The sequence below is a fragment of the Talpa europaea genome (assembly GCF_964194135.1).
Source record: "Talpa europaea genome assembly, chromosome: 1".
Classification (NCBI taxonomy): Eukaryota; Metazoa; Chordata; class Mammalia; order Eulipotyphla; family Talpidae; genus Talpa; species Talpa europaea.
In genome coordinates, this window is record NC_140073.1 from 137,950,146 (window position 1) to 137,970,562 (window position 20,417).

At 36.3% G+C, this 20,417-nt stretch overlaps 1 protein-coding gene across 1 annotated transcript in view; it reads left to right on the top strand.

Annotated features, from left to right (window-relative positions):
• Nucleotides 1-20,417, top strand: part of CPS1 (carbamoyl-phosphate synthase 1) — a gene marked incomplete at its 5' end in the record, with an annotated part of 115,507 nt that overhangs the window by 81,087 nt on the left and 14,003 nt on the right. The window contains 8 exons of the mRNA XM_084254864.1: nt 5,416-5,610; nt 6,021-6,088; nt 7,721-7,796; nt 11,748-11,825; nt 14,299-14,406; nt 15,599-15,688; nt 16,978-17,148; nt 19,585-19,659. Of these exons, the coding sequence (XP_084110990.1) occupies nt 5,416-5,610; nt 6,021-6,088; nt 7,721-7,796; nt 11,748-11,825; nt 14,299-14,406; nt 15,599-15,688; nt 16,978-17,148; nt 19,585-19,659 (861 nt within the window). The remainder of the gene's footprint in view (nt 1-5,415; nt 5,611-6,020; nt 6,089-7,720; nt 7,797-11,747; nt 11,826-14,298; nt 14,407-15,598; nt 15,689-16,977; nt 17,149-19,584; nt 19,660-20,417) is intronic.

Sequence of the window (20,417 nt, forward strand, 5' to 3'; positions counted from 1 at the left end):
GTTAATGAATCATATGAATGTAAAAAAGTGTTAAATTCAAGTGCTATGAAGATAAAGTGAGATTTGTGGTTGAAATCTCATTGTAAAGTGCTAGAGCAGTGGATGAAAAGAAAAATAGACAAATTTAGCATAGATATATCACCATACTTGTTTTTTTAAGTCTAGCCTGCTTATCTTTTGATATAATAAAATAAAACCATTAGGTAGAATATACACAATTTTTAGTTCTCCCTCTGACATGTCTTTTCTAATGATTCCTTAATATTCATTTCAGACATATAGGTGGGGCTCCAAACAAGAGCATACTACAAATATTTCTGAGCACCTTGTAAATACAAAGGGTTAGTAGGAAAGAGAGATATAAAACCAGGTCCTACACTCAAGGCATTAATGATAAGGTGGGCCCCATGACAAAAATAAGTGAAAAATTATGTAATTATTTAAAAATGTTAACATTTACAGGTAATAGCTGTAAGCATTTTATATATAATTAATCATTTCCCCATGGAATGATTAAAGAAAAGATAAACCATCTCTGACTGCCTTTCTATGAAGTTACACGTGGATATTAATGAGATCCTTTTACTCTAACTGAATTCAGGATGATAGAAATAAAGTTGGCCCTTTGAAGTTAATTGGCATTTGAAGTATGTATGGTACTACTGTATATTTTAAGGGCATTTTAATTGTTTTGTTGAAGAACATAAGAACAATAATCTGTTGATGTATTTTTTAGAGTATGCCATAGGAAATGGCATATATCACATATATGTATGGTGTGTATGTTTCCTTTTACCCTGTGTACCCTCACAACAGGCTTCACAGGCTCTGTTGTCTCCCATAATAGGTGCATCACAACCTTCAGAAGACTGCTCTGATCTGACCTTGGGTAGCCCTAGTAATGCTGAAGGCACTGAGATGTTCAGTAGTAAACTTGCAGAAAATTGGAAGCACATCTCAACTTATTCTAAAGCACACCTCTGAGTCCCTTGGAAGGACAACAGGGTTTTCCAAGGATACAAAACTACAGGGGGTGAAAGAAAACATGATGAGTCTCCTGGTCTAGACCTCTCTGCCTAGTTCAGGAATAAGGCTATTACCAGAGCATCACAGAAGCACCTCTAAAGATAACATTAAGAGTGAGTCGGAAGGGATCAGGCTCAGTGAAATAAGCCAGAAAGAAAAAGAAAAATACCGGATAGTCTTACTCATAGTAGGAATTTAGAAAACCTAAATAAGGGACCAGAAAAAACCCTAATTATAATAAAGTAAAAATCAAAATCAACAAGCAACTATAAACCAGAGACACACTATGGGGGGGGTGGAGGGGGCGGGGAGGGAGTAGGAGCAAAATAGGGGGGTGGGAATTGTATGGGGGACTACAACCAAGATGAAAATGCTGCATACATTGTACAAAAATGAAAAATGATGTAAAAAATATATAAAATAAAATTTTTTAAAATGTAAAAAAAAAAAAAAACAAGAGTGAGTCAAAAAAGCAACATGCCCTGTGAGAGATGCAAGCTTTTTGGAGGGAGGTCTTTATCACAGGTTGAGTGAGAGGTGATGCTAGGAGTGCTGAGATCTCACACTTGTTCTTAATTATTTCATACAAAAGGTCATAGTGACATGTTCCTTTGGCTGCAGATAATTTTTGACTTTATAAAGCATGATCCATTAAACTTAGGTAATTTATTTCTTGTTATTGTTTTCATGGGTTCTTTTTTCTGAGAAGAGATCTGCATTTTTATTTTTTTTTTTGTTTGGTGTGTGAGTGTAGGAAAGGGTTAAAAGAGTTGAGAAGTGGGTGTCTGCCACCCACAAAGCTTTGATAGGTGATATTTTGCTTAGGTCACAATTTAGCTTAAGATGTTCCTTATAAGGGAAAAGATTTTTCAAATTATTTGGTGAAGAAATTGAAAATTATTGCTTTGCTTATTGAAGTTGCAACACTGAGCTTCTTTTTCACTAGATCTGTTATGCATTATGCAATAATTTTTGCGTGGTATACCAGTGAAAAACAAGCACACAAATCTGTTCTTAACATCACATTTTCTCTTTTTTTGGAGACTAATTGTTTTGAAAAGTTATATAACTAAAAATATTAATATTCTTCTGTATCCAGATCTTCTTTAAGACCCATTATTCAATTCTTTTTGTATTTGTTAAGAAATTGAGTCTAAAATTTCTAGGTAACATATTTAATACCTTATGATGTTAATATCAAATTTGAATCCTTTTTTTTTATGATGAATGCTTTACTGGATAACATGCCATAAAAATGTACTCTGATTAATGATTTAATTATCTTACATTATGATCCAGTATTATGTGTATGTATAGAAAATGGCACCTATGTGGCACAGATTAATGATTGAATAAATGACAAACATTAATTATTAATGGGAAAACCCACTAGGAAATGCGTAACTCTAAACTCAAATTGAGGTTTATTTGTGATATTTGGTTTAATTGTAGTTAAATATCTTAAGATTCTACCTAAACTACTTAATGTATTTTACTAAAATATTCATTTCTAAAATGTAAAGCATCATCATTCTCATTGACAAATGTATAAACAGTAGAATTTTGTAAATTGGAAATAATACCTGAAATGGCAAAAATCAAGGCCATTTTTTTGTAAAGAAGATAAAGGTATTTCTATTAGCAAGACCAGTTTCCTCACATGATGTTCTTTTATAATGCAGCATTAAATTTTTCCTAAAAGTGAAGGCAGACCAAATTGACTAATGTCTAAGAGTAATTATGATTTTCTCTTAAACAAACAGGAAATATATTCTTTAAATTCCTTAATTTGTGGTGTAATTACATCTTGAATATTGTTTCAGAAATATCCTCATGTGCTGCTAGCTTAGTGATAACAGGTTAAAATACAGTAGGAAACTAAGCTGGCTAAAAAAAAACACAAACAAATCTAGATAAGTTAATGGGACTTGGAGAGTCTAAAGAAATTACTTGAAGCCTAAAGATTTTAGAAATCTGTGAAACAATGTCTGAACTCAGAATATTTTATTTCAATAAATAAATTGAAACTATTTAAGTAAAAGTGATTTGATAACTTTCTTGTGTGGGATACCAAATCCTTTTCTGTAAGACCCTATAAAGTTCTATAGGAGACAGAGGCAATTAAAGGTAGATTTATTCTACTCTGTCTCATACTAATGTCATCCTACTAGTATGTTTTCTTCTACTCGTTTCACTGCTATATGAACAAAAACTGTACTATACATCAAGGCGTTACACTGTAATATTTCTGAGGAAGTGATTTATCCTCCTAATGATTTTTATTTTTGGAGGACAATGATGAGAATTTGGCTTTGCAGTAGACCTTTTCTAGCTACTTCTTCTCAAGAATTTTTTAGAAATAGCTCTTCTCATATGTTCTAAAATTAACTACCTTTGAAACCAACCAGATAAAGAGTTTGCTTAAAATTAAAAATTTTGGTGACTTAGTTAAGTGCAACTGCCTCATAATAGTAGATTTAAGTTCAAGTACTGAGTCCGTATTTGCTAGTTAAGAAATATGGGCAAGTCATTTCACCTTCACCAAATCTCAATTTCTTTAGCTATAAAATGGGGATGTTAATAATTGCCTCAGAGGAATACTACAGAGGTCAAAGTAGATAGTCTAGGGTGTACAGTAATATGCTTAACAAATAGTACTTTGTTTTTATTGCTCTGAAAGTTGCTAATTTCTACAACAGTAAAAATTGATTGCACAGAGCTATTTTGAAAAATGTTGATGTATTTATTAACTAAGGCCTTTTAATTCAACTTCAAGCTCCATTTATTTCAGTTGTCTCCAGTTTTTTCTCACAGATCACTATTTCTTCCTTAATTTTAGAAAGTCTTGAAATATTTCACATAAGAGACTTGGTATACATTTAACTGAGTAATTAGTTTTTGAGTCTCTAAAATATTAACATTGCTAATAAACTAAAGGTAAGAAGCAAATAAAACTGCTAATAAACTAAAAAATAATAAGCAAATAAAAATGTATTACAAGGAAAATAATTCTTCTTATAGGTTTTACAAAAATGTGTATTGAACATAAAAATGATGATAAAAGTAGCTTAAGTGCACTTATAAATATGTAGAACTGTGGATTATTCTTTTTAATGCTGTTTACAATGCATTTAAGCATTCAATAGCAGAGTGTTTGTTTAGGCAGTACATAAATTCTCTCATCATAGCTAAATTAGCTTCATTCCTTTTTAAGATATTTCAGAATGATTTCAAATAATGATAAAATAAATTTGGCACATACATCTTATTTCAATCATTCTAATATTCACTATTAAGACAAATTATACCAAGGTCAATGGTCTACTAGATTTTATAATATTTTCTAGTAGTAATAATAATATCTTACCTTTTTTTTTAATCCTGAATAAGATTCTTCCTGTTTATTATCTTACTGAATCTACATAGCAACCTTGTGAAGTAGGCAGGTATTATTATCCTCATTTTACAGATAAGACTGAACCTCGGTGGGAGCTCTGGAGTAGAAACAAAGATCGGAAGGGGTGTCTAATCCCAAATGCAATTCTTCAGTATCCCACATTGACTCACCCTCACTCCATTGAACTTGAGAAAATTTGAGAATTAATGGGCTTTTTTTTCAGTCTTGAAGTTTTAACTAATATGAAGAGATTAAGGTTAAAGATTCGGGGACTGGTTATAAGACAAATAGTAAAGAAATTGGAATTAACTTCACTTGTTGTGTACTGTAGATATGTGCCTTAGTAGCAGCTTAAAAGGGAGGTTGTCAAAGCCAGAGGTAGGATTTAGACTGTGAATAGAGGTGTCTTCTTGAGGAGTCGTGAGTGCTAAGACTGGAAAATCTTGATTGCCTTGATAGTAGTGAGTTTGCAATTCATCTTTTGGGCTACAGGAAACTTTGGAGAACTCTGAGAACTGGAGTAGTGTTGCAGCAACTCTATAGAATGATTACTTGGAATGTGAAGTGCTATGGTGGAGGAGGACAGGAGAGGTGAGGGTTGGGAGAGAATTTTATCCAGTTAGAAAATTGCAACAGTAGTTAAAGTTAATTTATTATAGTTGAGGTTAATTGATGATGATATTCATTGGCTTAGTTTTCTTTCTCTAATGCCACACATGTCAATGTCACACTTCCATGTTTTGTGAAGTCTTACATGGGAATTATGTAGTTGTGTGGAATCTTACACAGATTTTAGTATGTCAGTGCCTGGAAAATCAGAACTAAGTTTGTTTATCTCTTTGTGGTCTTGTGAAATAGTATCCATTAATGGGAAAAATAAAATACCACAATCATAAGAAGTATTTTCAGTTAAAAAATGGAGGCAATATTAACACAGTTGTTCATCAAGGTGAAGTTATTCTAGTGGCTGATATCATGAACATCTTTTCCAGGCATGTAGTGGCTGCATCATATCAGTTGGGGGCCAAATTCCAAACAACCTGGCAGTGCCTCTCCACAAGAATGGTGTCAAGATCATGGGCACAAGCCCTATGCAGATTGACAGGGCTGAGGATCGCTCCATCTTCTCAGCCATCTTGGATGAGATAAAGGTGGCACAGGCACCATGGAAAGCAGTTAACACTTTGGTAAGGAGAAAAATGTGTCTTTTTTATATTCTCTTTTGGATATTCATAACCTGAAAGCTAACTCCTACAGATTAGTAACTATAGGGCAGATAAAATGCTGTGTGCTTAGTGAATTTACTTTTAAGTTACTTTATTTCTATGATTGCTTTTAAATGCTCGTTATAAATTGAAATGAATATTCTCATTAAGATTCAGACAATGAAAAGAAGATCAAATTAGTAGATCTAGATTTGATATTTAGAATTAGAAATTAGGGTTTTGTATATTTCGATGTCCAATTTACATTTTAATGGCCTTTTGAGAGAAAGAATAAAAAAGAGTTGGTTACCACTTGATCTAAAGATACCTTTCTGCATTTTTTGCATTTTTAAATCTATCCATACATTTTTTCTGTTGTTTCTATTAATTAGAATGACGCATTGGAATTTGCGAAGTCTGTTGGGTACCCCTGCTTGTTGAGACCTTCCTATGTCTTGAGGTAACATATTGTTTTCCAAAAACAATGATTTAAATATTGGGAGATACAGAAATTCCTGTTGGATACTAATAGCACTAGCCTTTGATTTGAACTAATTTGTAAATCCTTTATTAATCCCCAAGCCAGCGCAGTCAGAGTGAAGACCTGTGCATGATTCTTCAGCTTCATGCATTTTCTTCTGGGAGCACAAATACAAAGAATCTAAAGTTCTGTATTTTAGTAACATGGTTTAGGACATCTCCTCACTAAATTGAGGAAGGACAGTTTTACATTGGAGAAGAGGACATTTAAAAAAATCCAAAAGGCAATACCTAAACAGAGAAAATTCTGGATATCTCTCCCTACCATCTACTTTCAACTACCCAGAAAGGACAATTTATTTTTGACTGTTGTCAGCACCTTCTGATGGTGCTTCCGATTTGAATTTTTAAATTTCTGAGATAACAATTTTGTAATAGATGGATTATAATGGACAGGGACATGAGGATCTTTTATATTAAACTTTGAAACTAAGTTCTATCATCAAAGGAGTTGTGAATTATCACTTATTCTCTTCAGATGTTGCCACATGTAAGGAACTACTTCACTGAACAGGGGCTAATAAGAGAAACACAATTTGCTGTGCACAATTTGAAAGTGTAAATGGAATTTGAGATGGGATCCTTTAAAATAATGAAAAATTTCAAATGAGGTGGAAAACTTTCCTTTTTACTTAAATGACTTTATGTGTAAACCACAATTTAATAATACTACTTCTTCTAGGTATTAATGTAAGTTAATTTAAACAATAAACACATATTTAAGGGAGGATTGTAGAAAGCAGCTTGTGACGACTGCAGTTCTGTTCTCATTTATACAATCTATATCTTTGTGAATTATCAACTCTATTGCCTTAGCCTTTCTGTCTTAAATAAAGAAATTGAAAGCTTGTTATGCATAAGTTTTTAATAGAGTTGAGAAGGTTAAAAAATACTATGTTTTAAAAGGAAGTGGAAAATGATATTTTTTTTATTTTATGTCATCTTACTCCTCCTTTCTCCCTCCCATCCCACCTCACTTTGAAAATGTCACAATTCACGTAGCATTCTTTTTCAAAGGCTTATAAAGAAGGCTGTAATTGAGTAGGTTTCATTCAGAGACTGAACCTTATATTTGCAAATGTTCCTGAAAAATGATTCTTTTATAACCGGGTTGAGGTAGTAGAATGAATGACCTGCTTTGACTATGTACCTGTGCATTCACATCAGCCATTGGTAATGAACTCTGAAGAAACAGGGATAGAGAAACTAGGATCTGGGCTATATCTTATTATAGTTTAATAACTACATGGAACTGGTGGAGTTAAAACAGTAAGTCAGACCGAGAAAGCTTGGGGAGTGTGCCATCATTATAGCTACCATGGTTCTTTAGGGCATTCTCACACCCACTGGAGGTGACTTTTTATTTTGGTTGGTTGTCCTGGTGAATAAATGGAGTAAAATCTCAATTTAGGAGAAGGAACCTTCTTACTTGGCCCAGCCCAGAACTGTCAGTAGCCTGGAACTGTTTTTGAAAATTTGTCATTACATTAGCTTGGTTACTTTGAGTGATTAAGAAACTGACCTGCTTTTCTTTTTTCCTCTCCTTTCCTAGTGGGTCTGCTATGAATGTGGTTTACTCTGAAGCTGAAATGAAAAAATTCCTGGAGGAGGCCACTAGAGTGTCTCAGGTAGTGTCCACTTTTCTCCTAGTGACTTTTACTACTTTTGTTAACTGCTACCTTATTTTATATGTTACTTTCTTTTCACATGATCTTGTAAGGACAGTTTTATTCTTCTTTTATTCTTCTCCCCACTGCTTTCCTATATATGGAGATGAGAAAGCACGAATGCATTTGATTATATTTAAATCCTTAGGGTTAGCCAAGAAGAGTAGACCAATGCAAATTTGAACAAAACAGAGATATCTGTTTTTAGATCCCAGGAGCAACACTGGACCAGCATCTGTGTCTGTTCACAAGTCTGATGCTGGTGAAGTTACCTCTAGGGTTGCAAAGCAAACTCATCATGACCCAGTGAAGGCTTTCCTGATTTTCTGTTCTCACACCCGAAGAGACATTGCCTCAGTTGACTCTATAACTTTAACTGTATATCTAGCACCCACCCCCTCACCTATTGATTTATTTTCATTTTGTTTCATTCCATTTGTCAGCTAATAAAAAATGTTTATAATTTTGTGGTCATCCCACTACCTACCTCCACATGACTCATTTTAGATTTATCCAGTGGGGTTATTGATATGCACACCTTGTGCAAATCCTGTAGAGGATGAAAGGAATGTTTTGTTCTTAAAAATTTTCAAAAGCTAGTTGAGAGAGAGAGAGAGAGAGAGAGAGAGAGAGAGAGAGAGAGAGAGAGAGAGATTTATAAAGAGCTTGACATTAGGCAAGTGGAATTTGGAGGGAGCTTGCTGAAGAGTTAAATTGGGGGCATTTACAGGAGGAGGAATAAACATGGATTGTCCCAGCACACATAAAACTGAGCCTCACATCTGTGTGGTAGTTGCTTCTTGAGGACATTTGGACAGTGAAAAGAGTAGATAAGAAATGAAAAGAAGAAAACAGTGAAAACAGATAAAGCCAAGTGGATTTTAAAGTTTTTGTGTGAACATGAGATAATTGAGGAAGGAACATCTCCAAGAGGCCAGTTTTCATTAATATGCATTTAGATATTCATTCATATTTAGAATCTGCTATATGGCATTGTCAGATTCCAGTATCTTCTTCATGGAACCATAGATGTAGTCTCTGCTATTAGAGACAATATCAAGTGTCAAATAATTACAAATAAGTATGATGAGAATTACAATAGAGAAAAAAGCAGGATGCTGAGGAGGTGTGTAAAAGTATTAGATCCAGTACTATTGGGAATTTTAAAATAATTTAAAATGGTTGATTCAGAGTTAATTGGATGAAAGGTTTATATTGCAAGTGTAGGAAAAAAGAACAGCATATATAAAGGCCTACAGGTAAGAGAGAACATGGAGTTTCTAGAAACTAGGACTAGGCCACCATAATGTTGATTATGGTGGAGAAGTAGATAGACATGGAGCAGGGGAGGAAGACTTTGGATTTTAGTCATATGTTCTGTGTTAAAAAACATCACTCTGCATAGTGTACAGAGAGAATTGTGGGGCAAGAATGAATTCATGGAAAGAGATTGGGCAGGTATTACTGTAGCTCAAGGTGAATGTGACAATGCCTTGTGGCAGAGTAATGGTGGTGAAGATGAAGAGAGTGACATGCATTCTGAAATACTGAGGATAGACACTGAAAAAATTAGTGAGTAGAGGAGATGGAGGTTTTAAGAGGATCAAGGTTGTCTCCTGAGTGTTTTCCTTGGACAACTAGACAGATGATGGCACCATTCATTGAAATATGGGGCACTGGAGGAGAAGATTTAGAGGAGGAAATCATAGATTTAATTTTTTACCATTTGAATATGGGGGACCTTTTAGTAGTTCAAGTGAAGATGCTTTAAAAGCAGAAGGTGATACAGATTTGGAATTGAGCATCAAGGTTGTGGCTAGATACAGAGATGTAGATATGGATTTGGGGATAAATAACCTATCAGTTTAATCAAGGTGTTGAGAGTAGATGCAATCACTGAGTATTGAGTGTAGAGGAAAAGGAACAGTTCAGATAGAGACAAGAGGAGTATTGGCATTTAAAGGCTGACTAGAGAGAGAAAAACCATGAAGGATCCTGAGAAAGAAACATGAAAATGTGGTTCAGAGATATTAAAGAAGGAATGTGTTCACAGAAGACCAACAATGTGTACTGCTGCTGTAAGGCAGAAATTTATTAAGAACTAATTTTTCGGGCCTCCCCAGTGGCGCAGCGGTTGAGCGCTGGGTTGCGAAGCTGCCCACAGCCTCTGCAGCGCCGGTTCGATCCCCAGCTGCTCCCCGGCCACAAGAGGAGGGTCCCACATGGTGCGCAGACCTCTCCTGCCACCCGCTGCTCCCCTCAGCAGTGTACTTCGGTCCTTCTGCCTGCTCTGCTCCCCACTCTGGCTCTGGTGAATTCTCTCACCCTCCCGCACTTCTGACTGTACCCAGTGCTTGTATAAATAAAAATAAATAAATCTTTAAAAAAAAAAAAGAACTAATTTTTCTTCAACAGAGAAAGGGCTAGTTCATAGATTGGTTCAGTTGACGGGGATGGTGGACACATTTGTCTCCTCACTCAGATCCCTTTACCTGTGGGCTAACATCCGCCAACTGCTGTGATAGCTGACAACTCCTCCCCCTCAAAGCCTTAGGTTATGATTGACCTTTGTCTTAGGATGGGGCTTATCTGTGCTGCAATTCATGTTGCAGAATCCCTGTGGGATGAGGGTAAATCCAGTTTCCACCAAGACCACAGATTTACTAGCTTTTACCTGATAGCCCATCTTGCTTTTCTGACTCGCTGAATAAGTCACTTGAACAGGAATCCATGTCTTAAGCTTGCCAAGTGAAGCTGACAAAGACAATTGGTAGACTTTCATCTCGGTTTTGAAGTTATACTGTTGTTATTATAATACTTTACTAGTGGCTCAAGTCATATTAATTCCAGGTAAAGGGTTCAATCTTTGGCCTAATACAATTAAAACAAAATGCTACTCTCCTAAGATTTTTTACAATTCTTTTTTTTATTATTTAAATTTTATTTTTATATTCCCCTTACAATTACAACCCCCATATTTTGACTCCAAGCCCTCCCCTCCCCGCCCCCCACCCCCCATAGAGTGTCTCTGGTTCGTAGTTGTTTGTCAGTTTTGATATTTTCTTATAGCTATTCTTTTTCCTGGTCCCTTATTTAGGTTTTCTAGATTCCTGCTATGAGTGAGACCATCTGGTATTTTTCTTTTTCTTTTTGGCTTATTTCACCCAGCATGATCCCTTCCAGCTCCATTCATGTTGCTGCAAATTGCATGTGTTTATCTTTTTTGAATGCTGAGTAATATTCCATGTGTATATGTACCACATCTTCTTGATCCAGTCATCCATTTTGGGGCATTTGGGTTGTTTCCATAGCTTAGCTATTGTAAATTGTGCTGCTATAAACATAGGCGTGCAGGTGCCCTTTGGAATTACTATTTCTGTATCCTTTGGGTAAATACCTAGGAGTGGAATTGCTGGATCATATGGAAGCTCTGTTTAGTAGGTCAAGAAATCTCCACACAGCTCTCCATGGTAGTTGGACCTTTTTACAATTCTTATGTAGAACTGGTTGAAGAAATTGCTCTTGGAGAAGATGAGCATATCAGGAGAGAAAGAAACTGAACTGATAATATATATAATTACAGATAAAGTAGAAGGCTTGTCGTGATTCTGGAAATAGAGAAGACACCACATTCTGCCCCTTTGTAAGCCCCCTCTTATATTTGAAATGTCAAAACTTGTGGTCAGTTCACTTAATACTCAAGGCCGGAGAAAGATCCTTGGCCTCAATGGAAGCAGAGAATGAACTTGTTCCCACTAAACAATTTAGTTAATGCATTTGTACAGGTAGGGTGTTTAGCATGAAGGTTTTGAAAAATATTGTCCAGGTATTTGCTTAAGGTATGTGATTTACTTGCTACTATACAAATGATTTCAGCTAAAAGTTCTGCCTTCCTGTTTTCCTTGGTGACAGGAACACCCAGTGGTGCTGACGAAATTTATTGAGGGTGCCCGGGAAGTAGAAATGGATGCTGTTGGCAAGGAGGGAAGAGTAAGTGTTGTATCCCTATATCCCTACCCTTGCCTTACTGTCAAATTGTTTTTCTTGGGAATTTTGAAACCTAACATAGATTAGAGTTCATGATTTCTACAAAACAGGTATTTAATAATAATAATGGATAAGCTGCTCAGTTAAAAAAAATCAAATTTACTGACAATTCAGTTGATGTGTCATGGGTACCACATTTCCTGTGTTCCATACCATTAGAATTTCTCTTTGATTTTATTCAAAATTAATTATCATCCTGTAATCATTCTTTTTGAATAGATTTTCTTCCTCGCTTTCTTTTGTCTGCGGGTTTCCTTTTATGTTTAGATGGACATTATAAGAACATCCAACACTTTTCTTTCTGAAGTTCCTAATTGAATCCCTAGGTTTTTCTTCTTTCTTAATTTCTCACCCTCCACCCTTTTTTTATTGGGTTAATAAAGCAAAACTAAATAGAGTGGGGCAGATGAAGATAATAACATGAAATTGGCATACATATCACACACACCTTGTAGTACTAATGCTATGAATGCCTCCGGCTTCAGGGAAAAATGAAAATGTAAAGAATCCCTCCCTTTAGCTTTGCTAGTTGTGCTAATAAGGCATCTGTGATTTATCTTGAAATATAGAAAGTTATGTTTTAGGGAATTAATGTCATTTTTTTTGCTATAAGGAAAAATAAAAAGTTGGACTTCTTTTACTTTTCAGATACTTCAAAACACTACTGAAAATGTTAAGCCTTGTTTATTTATTCTGGCCTTGCAGATTAGCTGTTCAAAGTAGGGTTGTGTTATTACATACATATGAGTAATAATGGCTTCTTGCCACAGAATCTCATAATCCTGATTTAAATATCCTCAGACAATCATTTTTCAACTCTTTATCCCCCCAAAGATGAGAATTTTCTTCATGGTTTTCCCTGATGTGGTCATATGTTTTCTTTTTAACTTTTTTGGATATGTATAATGCACAAGACACTATAAGATTATCTATCCATATATCTACTATCTTCACATATAATGTCTAACTATCTACCTGTCTGTCTGTCTAGAGCATATCATAGATTCATTCTCTTGAACTAAGGATCTGCCTCCCTGGAATTCCTGTCCATGACCTCCTGGCCTTCAGAGTGGTAGAGCAGATCCTTAGTTTCCCCTCTTTTCAACATTTCAAGTATTTGAAACTGAGATTAAAATAAGAGGACTATGATCCTAACAGCATAGAAGTAAAGAATGTCAGAAGACTAGTCTCGAGATGTTACTAGCTTTTCAGATATTGTACTGGTAAAGCAATGCTGTTCTGCTAGTCAGACTCCAAGATGCAAGGGTATGCTCTTGATAGAAGCTTCTCTCAGACATGGGCCATTACTTATCATTCTGGAATCCCTCTTTTTGAAATGTACCAGGTTTGTCATATAATTTTTAAACAGTCATAGTCATAAGTGGACACAGTACTTAAGGTATGCTTTTCTCAGAATTTGGTGGGACTATTGCCTCTCCATTTCTGGACACTATGAAAGTATGAGTATTTACTGTGCACTAAATATCATGCCATCTACTGTACGTGTTCTCTTTTATCCTTACAAACAGTCTATATGACAGATGCCCTGATTTTCCCATTGTATTAGAAGCCAAAGTTAAGCAGATAAAACACAATGTCCAAGGCTCAGAGCTCAAAAGTGATAACAGGACATGTGAGATTCGAATTTTACTCTGCTCATAAATCTGATAAGCAAATCTCTGTAATTTATTTGTCTTTTGCAATCGTCTGTCATTCTTCCTCACTCTCAGCTTTATCATTTCTCAAAGACACACGTATTACTTAGCATTCAGTTTCTAGTAACTGAAACTACAAACTTTGGAATCTGACAGATAAGTCTTCAAAATCCTGACTGGGCATTGTAGCAGTTGCATATACTTTAGTTATTTATCCTTATATTGCTTTAGTCTCTTGACCACCGAAGGAGGACATGAGTATTTTCTTCTTGCTCTCTGCATCTCTTAAATTTCAGATTAAAGATCTCATGGTTTTTAGATTGCAATTCTCCTTCTGGTCCATGTAAATTATTAGATTTATCAACTAGATGATATTCACCTCTTCCATCTTTTTTCTCTTCCAGTGTCTAAACAATCTGATAATATCTAGCACACTTTCCAAATGCTTCAGTTTCCTATTGGTTCTTAAAAGTCAATTTAAGTTAACTTAGTTTTCTTTTTTCCTAATATTTGAATCCATGCTAATCAATGGAAGAGGAAGATATGCTCAGTTGCCCTCGGCTGTCCCTAGAAACAATCTGTCCTTATACAGGGAGGCTTGGAAAGTCTACAAGTATCACTCTTTCACTCCTCTCGCCAGAGACTTAGCAAAGCAACTGGTCAATGCTGGAGCCATCTTTCAGAATCAAAGGGGTGGGCAAGACAGTAGTGTCATTGAAGTAGGTGCCTGACTACTCTTTCTAAAACCTTCTTTTGGCCAGGTGATCTCTCATGCCATCTCTGAACACGTGGAAGATGCAGGAGTCCACTCAGGAGATGCTACTCTGATGTTGCCCACACAAACCATCAGCCAAGGAGCCCTTGAAAAGGTCATCATTTTTCATTGAAAGTGGGAGGGGGAAAAAGTGGGGGACGTGATCAAAAGAGGGGGACTTGATCAAAAAGTCCATCCCCACTTTCAGATTCCGTAAGTTCTAGGCTGAGTCCCATAATTTGCGTTTTTAATAACCCCCCCATGTGAGGCTACTGCTGTTGTTCTGGGGACCATATTTGGCTAACTACTGTTAGCTGTTTCTAATGTTTAAGAGCCACATGTAGGTGAGCAACTATAAATCCATGTTTGTCAGGTAGAAGAAAGTGTGCAGCAGTCTCGTGAGAATTTCTTGAATCAGTGCTGTCACTGTCCCCGTTCATCCTCACCTTAAACCAGCCCTTTCTGATATGTCTTTTTTTGACATTTCTTTTAGAACCACTGCTTTAAAGACCCAGAATGATAACTCTGCCTCAGTACTCAATATGAACACATAGCTGTATTAGGGACCATCTTTGTAAATGACCCTGCAGGTGTTCCTTAAGTTGTCAGGGACTTTACTCAGGCTTAGTATTGTGAGTGAGTCTTCGCAATAATCCTGCCACCAGAATCCAAGCAGGCCCATCTAACTGTACGTTAGCCAAAACCCTTGGCTTTTGCCTCTTGCAATGAGTTACCCATCTGGGCATGGGGATGTACAGGTTCTGATAGGATACAGGAATTCCTATATATGACATGCAGGGCCTCCCTGTAGGGAAACATCATTTCATTCTGACCATAATATCTACCCCTGTGCAGTCCAGGGCAACAGAAATGTAACATAAATGAAGTCTCTCTGGTCTCTTTACAGTACCATGTAATTTCAGGGCCTCTACCTCACAGCAGGCAGGTCATTCGATTGATACAGAGTTTGGACTATGATTCTTGTGCTGAGCAAGAAGATTGCAAGGATTCCAGTTCACCCTCAAAGTAAAGCAGGAGTCTATCCAGAGAGTATCATTGCATGGAGATAAGGATATTTGGCAGAGAGAGACTCCTATAAAATTAATATGTACTATTGTTTTGTTAATAGGGGCCTAATAATGGTTTCTATTGGATTATTATTTTTGTTACTACTATCAATATTATGATGGAGATGTAGTTCTCTGTAAAGAGAAATTAAATAAGTCTAAATTTAGGATGCTGTATCTTTTCTACATTTTTAACTAAGATGGAATCTGTAACACTGTATCCCTGTCCTTCTGATCTAGGTGAAGGATGCAACACGAAAGATCGCAAAGGCTTTTGCCATCTCTGGTCCATTCAACGTCCAGTTCCTTGTCAGAGGAAATGAAGTCTTGGTAAGATGTGCCAAGGGGTTTAAGAGAACGCCTCTGCTGTGTTAGGTCATGTTGGTCTGTGTCCCTCTGGCAGTCTTCTCTGTGAACACAGCCATAGAGCAACCGAGACCCCTATGGCTGTTTGTGTCGGACTATAAGAATGAATGCAGCACAGAATGCCTGACTTGGTTGAAAGCACAGGCTCTTGGTGCACTGATATGTCAGTCACAGATTTGAAAAGCACTCTGATTCACAGGAAAGAAGATCTTTGCATGCCATCTGCAGTTTAATATAGATGGATGCAGCGACCATCATAAAGAAATCTGAAGTTACATGCACTGTAGTCTTGCTTCATTCCTTTCCCAGAGAAGGAAGCTGTTGTGGATACTATTTACATATATATATATATATATATATATAAAACATTAAGTCAACTAGATTACTTGTTAGTGGATTTAGCCAATATCAATTCAATACCAACTCTGCACCATTATGTGGTAGCTACAGAGATGTATAAAACTCAGCGTCCACTCACATAAATCTTTAATTCAGTGAGGACCAGGAAGAAGGTGAATAGGTAGAGAACTATAACATAGAGTGGAGAGTAATAGCTGGAGGAGGAATGTACCTAAAATGATACTGTAGTCACAGAACAAAGAGAACATATCTGCCCACATGTGTGTCTCTGTGTGTGCACATGTTTGCATGAGCATCTGTGTTTTTAAGTGTCATGTGCCTGGTAGAGGTAGGTCATAAGTGATTTCAAGGAAAGATTTTGTAGTTTGAATCAAATCTTAAAGAATGGTTAGGATTTGGACAAATTTCAGATGGTAGTGGAGACATTACAAGTAGAATCTTTTTGGAAAAATAATCACATTTGAGGAGATAAAGTCTAATATTCATTCTAAAGAACTATCGGAAAGTGTTATATGATAAGATAGAGAGGTATATAGAAGCAAGAGGAGGAAAGGCCTTCAAAGACTAGGCTTTAATCAGTGGCCTGTGGAAACCCAATGAAGGCTGTTCAGTGGGAATGCAGTATTATCTGAGCTCTGTATTAAAATGAATCTATCACCAATGTAGGGGGTGGGTTGGAACTTGGGAAGAGGATGGACAAAGATCATAGCTACAAATACTGACTGAAAGGAAATCAGTTAACAAAAGTACAACACTAGGGAGAAGGGGGTAGGATGAGCAGAATAAGACCTAGTTACTAGCTTCTGGACCCTAAGTGACAGGGAGACTATTAATACTGTTGTTACTGGAACGCATCAGCTTTTCTCTCCTTTGGAATTTTGTTTTCTCTACAGGTGATTGAGTGTAACCTGAGAGCTTCTCGATCCTTCCCATTTGTTTCCAAGACTCTTGGGGTAGACTTCATTGATGTGGCTACCAGGGTGATGATTGGCGAGAAGATTGATGAGAAACCTCTTCCAACATTGGAGCATCCGATTATTCCTGCTGACTATGTTGCAATTAAGGTATCATCTAAAAAATCTACTAGTCATATTTTAAATTCCAAGGAAATTAAAGAAATAATTTTTCACCAAAAATAACTCTGATACTTTAGGAACCTTCTAACTAAAGTGCATCACAGAGGATTTATGATATTTCCTTTCAAAGTAGCAATTCTGTTTCACTGTAGGCAACTAGATACACTATTGGGCATTCCAAAATGTCATATAGCATTGCAAAATCTTGAAACTGACTAGGTGAGTGAATTATAAACTGTTTTTATGTGGCTGATGCATATAGTGTCAGCTTAGGTGTGGAACAAAAATTCTGGATGTATTTTGTTAGGCTAAGACTTAATTATGCCACTTTTGAAGTGTGCCAAAACTTCAGGGACTCATGAATTCTGTTAAAATGGTTATCGTGTGTTGTTTAGATCTTACCACCTTGGCCACCTTTACTTAGTTTCTGCTTTCTTCAATGGTACTGATGTCCTACTTGAATAGTTGAGACAGCAGTTGCTCTTAACAGTGGTGCCATGAGGGCAATGAAAAATGGCAGCATCTGGGCCTCTCCTGGTGGCGCAGTGGTTGAACACTGAGCTGCGAAGCTGCCCGCAGCCTCTGCAGCACCAGTTCCATCCCCAGCCGCCGGCGAGGGTCCCACATGGCGTGCAGACCTCTCCTGCCGCGCCCAGTGCTCCCCTCAGCAGTGTATTTCATCAGTCTGCCTGTTCTGTTCCCTGCTCTGGCTCTGGTGAATTCTCTCACCCTCCCACGCTTCTGACAGTACCCAGTGCTTGTATAAATAAATAAATAAATCTTAAAAAAAAAAAAAAAGAAAAGAAAATGGCAGCATCTCTATGAAGAGGGACCAGGACTAACTTCTAATATATATTATATTTTAATAATACCTGAGTTAGGAATTCACGGTGCCCCTCTAGTTGCCTCAGTGTGCCCATGCATAGAGTATTTATGATGTGAATTTTAACTATTTTGAAGGATAGGTATAAGGATAATTGAGTTATTATCTAAATATATTAGAATTTTTAGATAAAGCACACAATGAAATTAATTTATATTGTGTGATGTATTTATGTGGCATTTACATATTTGGATGCCTTCAAAAGGTTATAGACTAGCAACCTCAACAGTAATTGGGTTATAGCTGAAACTAGCTTCTAACTTACAGTGGAAGCTACACATCAAAAATTTTTATTAATCTTACTTAAGTTAATAATTTAAGGATGTCTTGGATTTTATAGTGCATTGAGATGAAATGTCACTTTTTATGTTGGGGGAGGGTGGCATTTTATTTCTGGAGACTATGAAACAACATAAATTATTGAAGCTTTCAGTGGGAATACATACACATAGAAATTTTTTGTTTGAGACCAACAAGTAGAAGTCCCTGAAAAAATATTTTTCCACTGGAGAGTCTATATATGAATTTCAAATTCATGTTTCTTTATTTATAGATGCAGAAATATACACACATATGTGCATATGATAGTTTCTGACTTAAACAATATTGATGGATAGATATGTATTTTTCAAAATGTACTGTAGCTTCCAGTCTGCTTCCTTCCTAGTAATCATTATATATGAATCTTTACTTGTTTTTCAAGTTACTTATTCATACCCAGTCCTAATATAGCCCTAGTAAGGTGGGCAGATATCAACATATAAAAGCAGAAAAAGCTCAAGTGCAGGAACATATGATTACTTGTTTAAGATAACCCAGTAAAATGACCCAAAGCAAGAATTTCCATGATAACTTAGAATGGTGCCATAAACAATGGAGGATAGTCTAGACTAGATAAATGGATACAAGCAAGAAACATTAATTTGGTTCTTATTAAATTACACTGATAAAATAAATGAAAAGGAAGCACTACTATCTATTTTTCAGTTCATATGAAAGTTCTGGGCAAAAGTATTTCCAAGCAGAATGGTTTTCAAAGCCTTTTAAGAGGTGTCAACAACAGTTTAATGTCTCAGAAGTCAGCTTACAGACAGCCATTTCTGGCAAGGTGGCTTTGTTGCAAGTTCAAATGATCAGAACAAGAAGAGGAATGTTTCAAAAGCCTATGAAGGAAAAAAAAAAAAGTGTTTGAACTCTGTGTTTGGGGAGACTGGTGCCCAGGAGACTTACTTTGAAATTGCTCCAATAAGAATATGTGTAGGCCAGATTAGACACATTGGCCTAGACTGGTCACAGGGGCCCTATTTACAGAAATAATTAGTGATTATTTAACCCAAGTTTTTGGCCAAGAGCACAAGAAATTCTTGGAACAGAGTTTCAAAGCTATTTTTCAAGACAGTTGCTTGGACCAAAGAGATTTTTTATGTGTCTACCATAGCCTAAATGAATCCTGTGAGAGATGATTCACTAGTATATTTATCTTCTCTTCTTTCTTTTATACCTTTCACTCACATATTTTTCCTTCCTCTTATTTCTGACAGGCTCCCATGTTTTCCTGGCCCCGGTTGAGGGATGCTGACCCCATTCTGAGATGTGAGATGACTTCCACTGGAGAGGTAACTAGTTAATGATCCATTAACACTTTAATTAAACTACTTTGGCATTATGGTTTTATGATTTGAATATAGTGAAATAAATAAGCTGGTAAGTGCTAAGGGGGGGTAGCATGGACTTTTGCTGTAAGTCTGAAAGTGCTTTAGAATTTGAACTAAAGAGAAATATATTACATATTTAGATTACATATTTAAACTCCCACATATTTCAACATGTGACTATAGTACTTCTGTTCTTATTTCCACATTATACATTGAGAACATCTTTCTAAATAATTGTCTCTGGTTCTTTCTTCTTATTTTAAGGTGCTCAAGCCTCTCTGTAAGATCAGCACCCCCAAGCCCACACTACTGTGAAATTAAATCATTTGATTTTATCTAGCAATATGTAGAGTGAGTGTTCAGTATTGGAAAGATCATTGACCTAAGTACCAGGGAATCCGTAGATATATGCAAAATCTCAGAACCACTTGCAAAACAACTTGCACCTCCCAGGGATTCTCTAAAAACTATAAAGTGACTGGCCACTGGATGTCCCTCTTCACTTGTGTTGGTTCTCTGTCAGTTGAAGGTTTCTTTAATAATGTAAAATGTGTTTCTTGTAGAGAGCTGTCAGCTTCTAGAAAGTTCTCTACATGTCAGTGTCAGGACATTTTATGAATCACCTAGCCCTTGACAGACTTACTAGATACAACCTTCAGATTCTCATCAGTGCACATTGGAGTGGCAACATCAGACTGAGGCATCATTGTTTTCTCTTG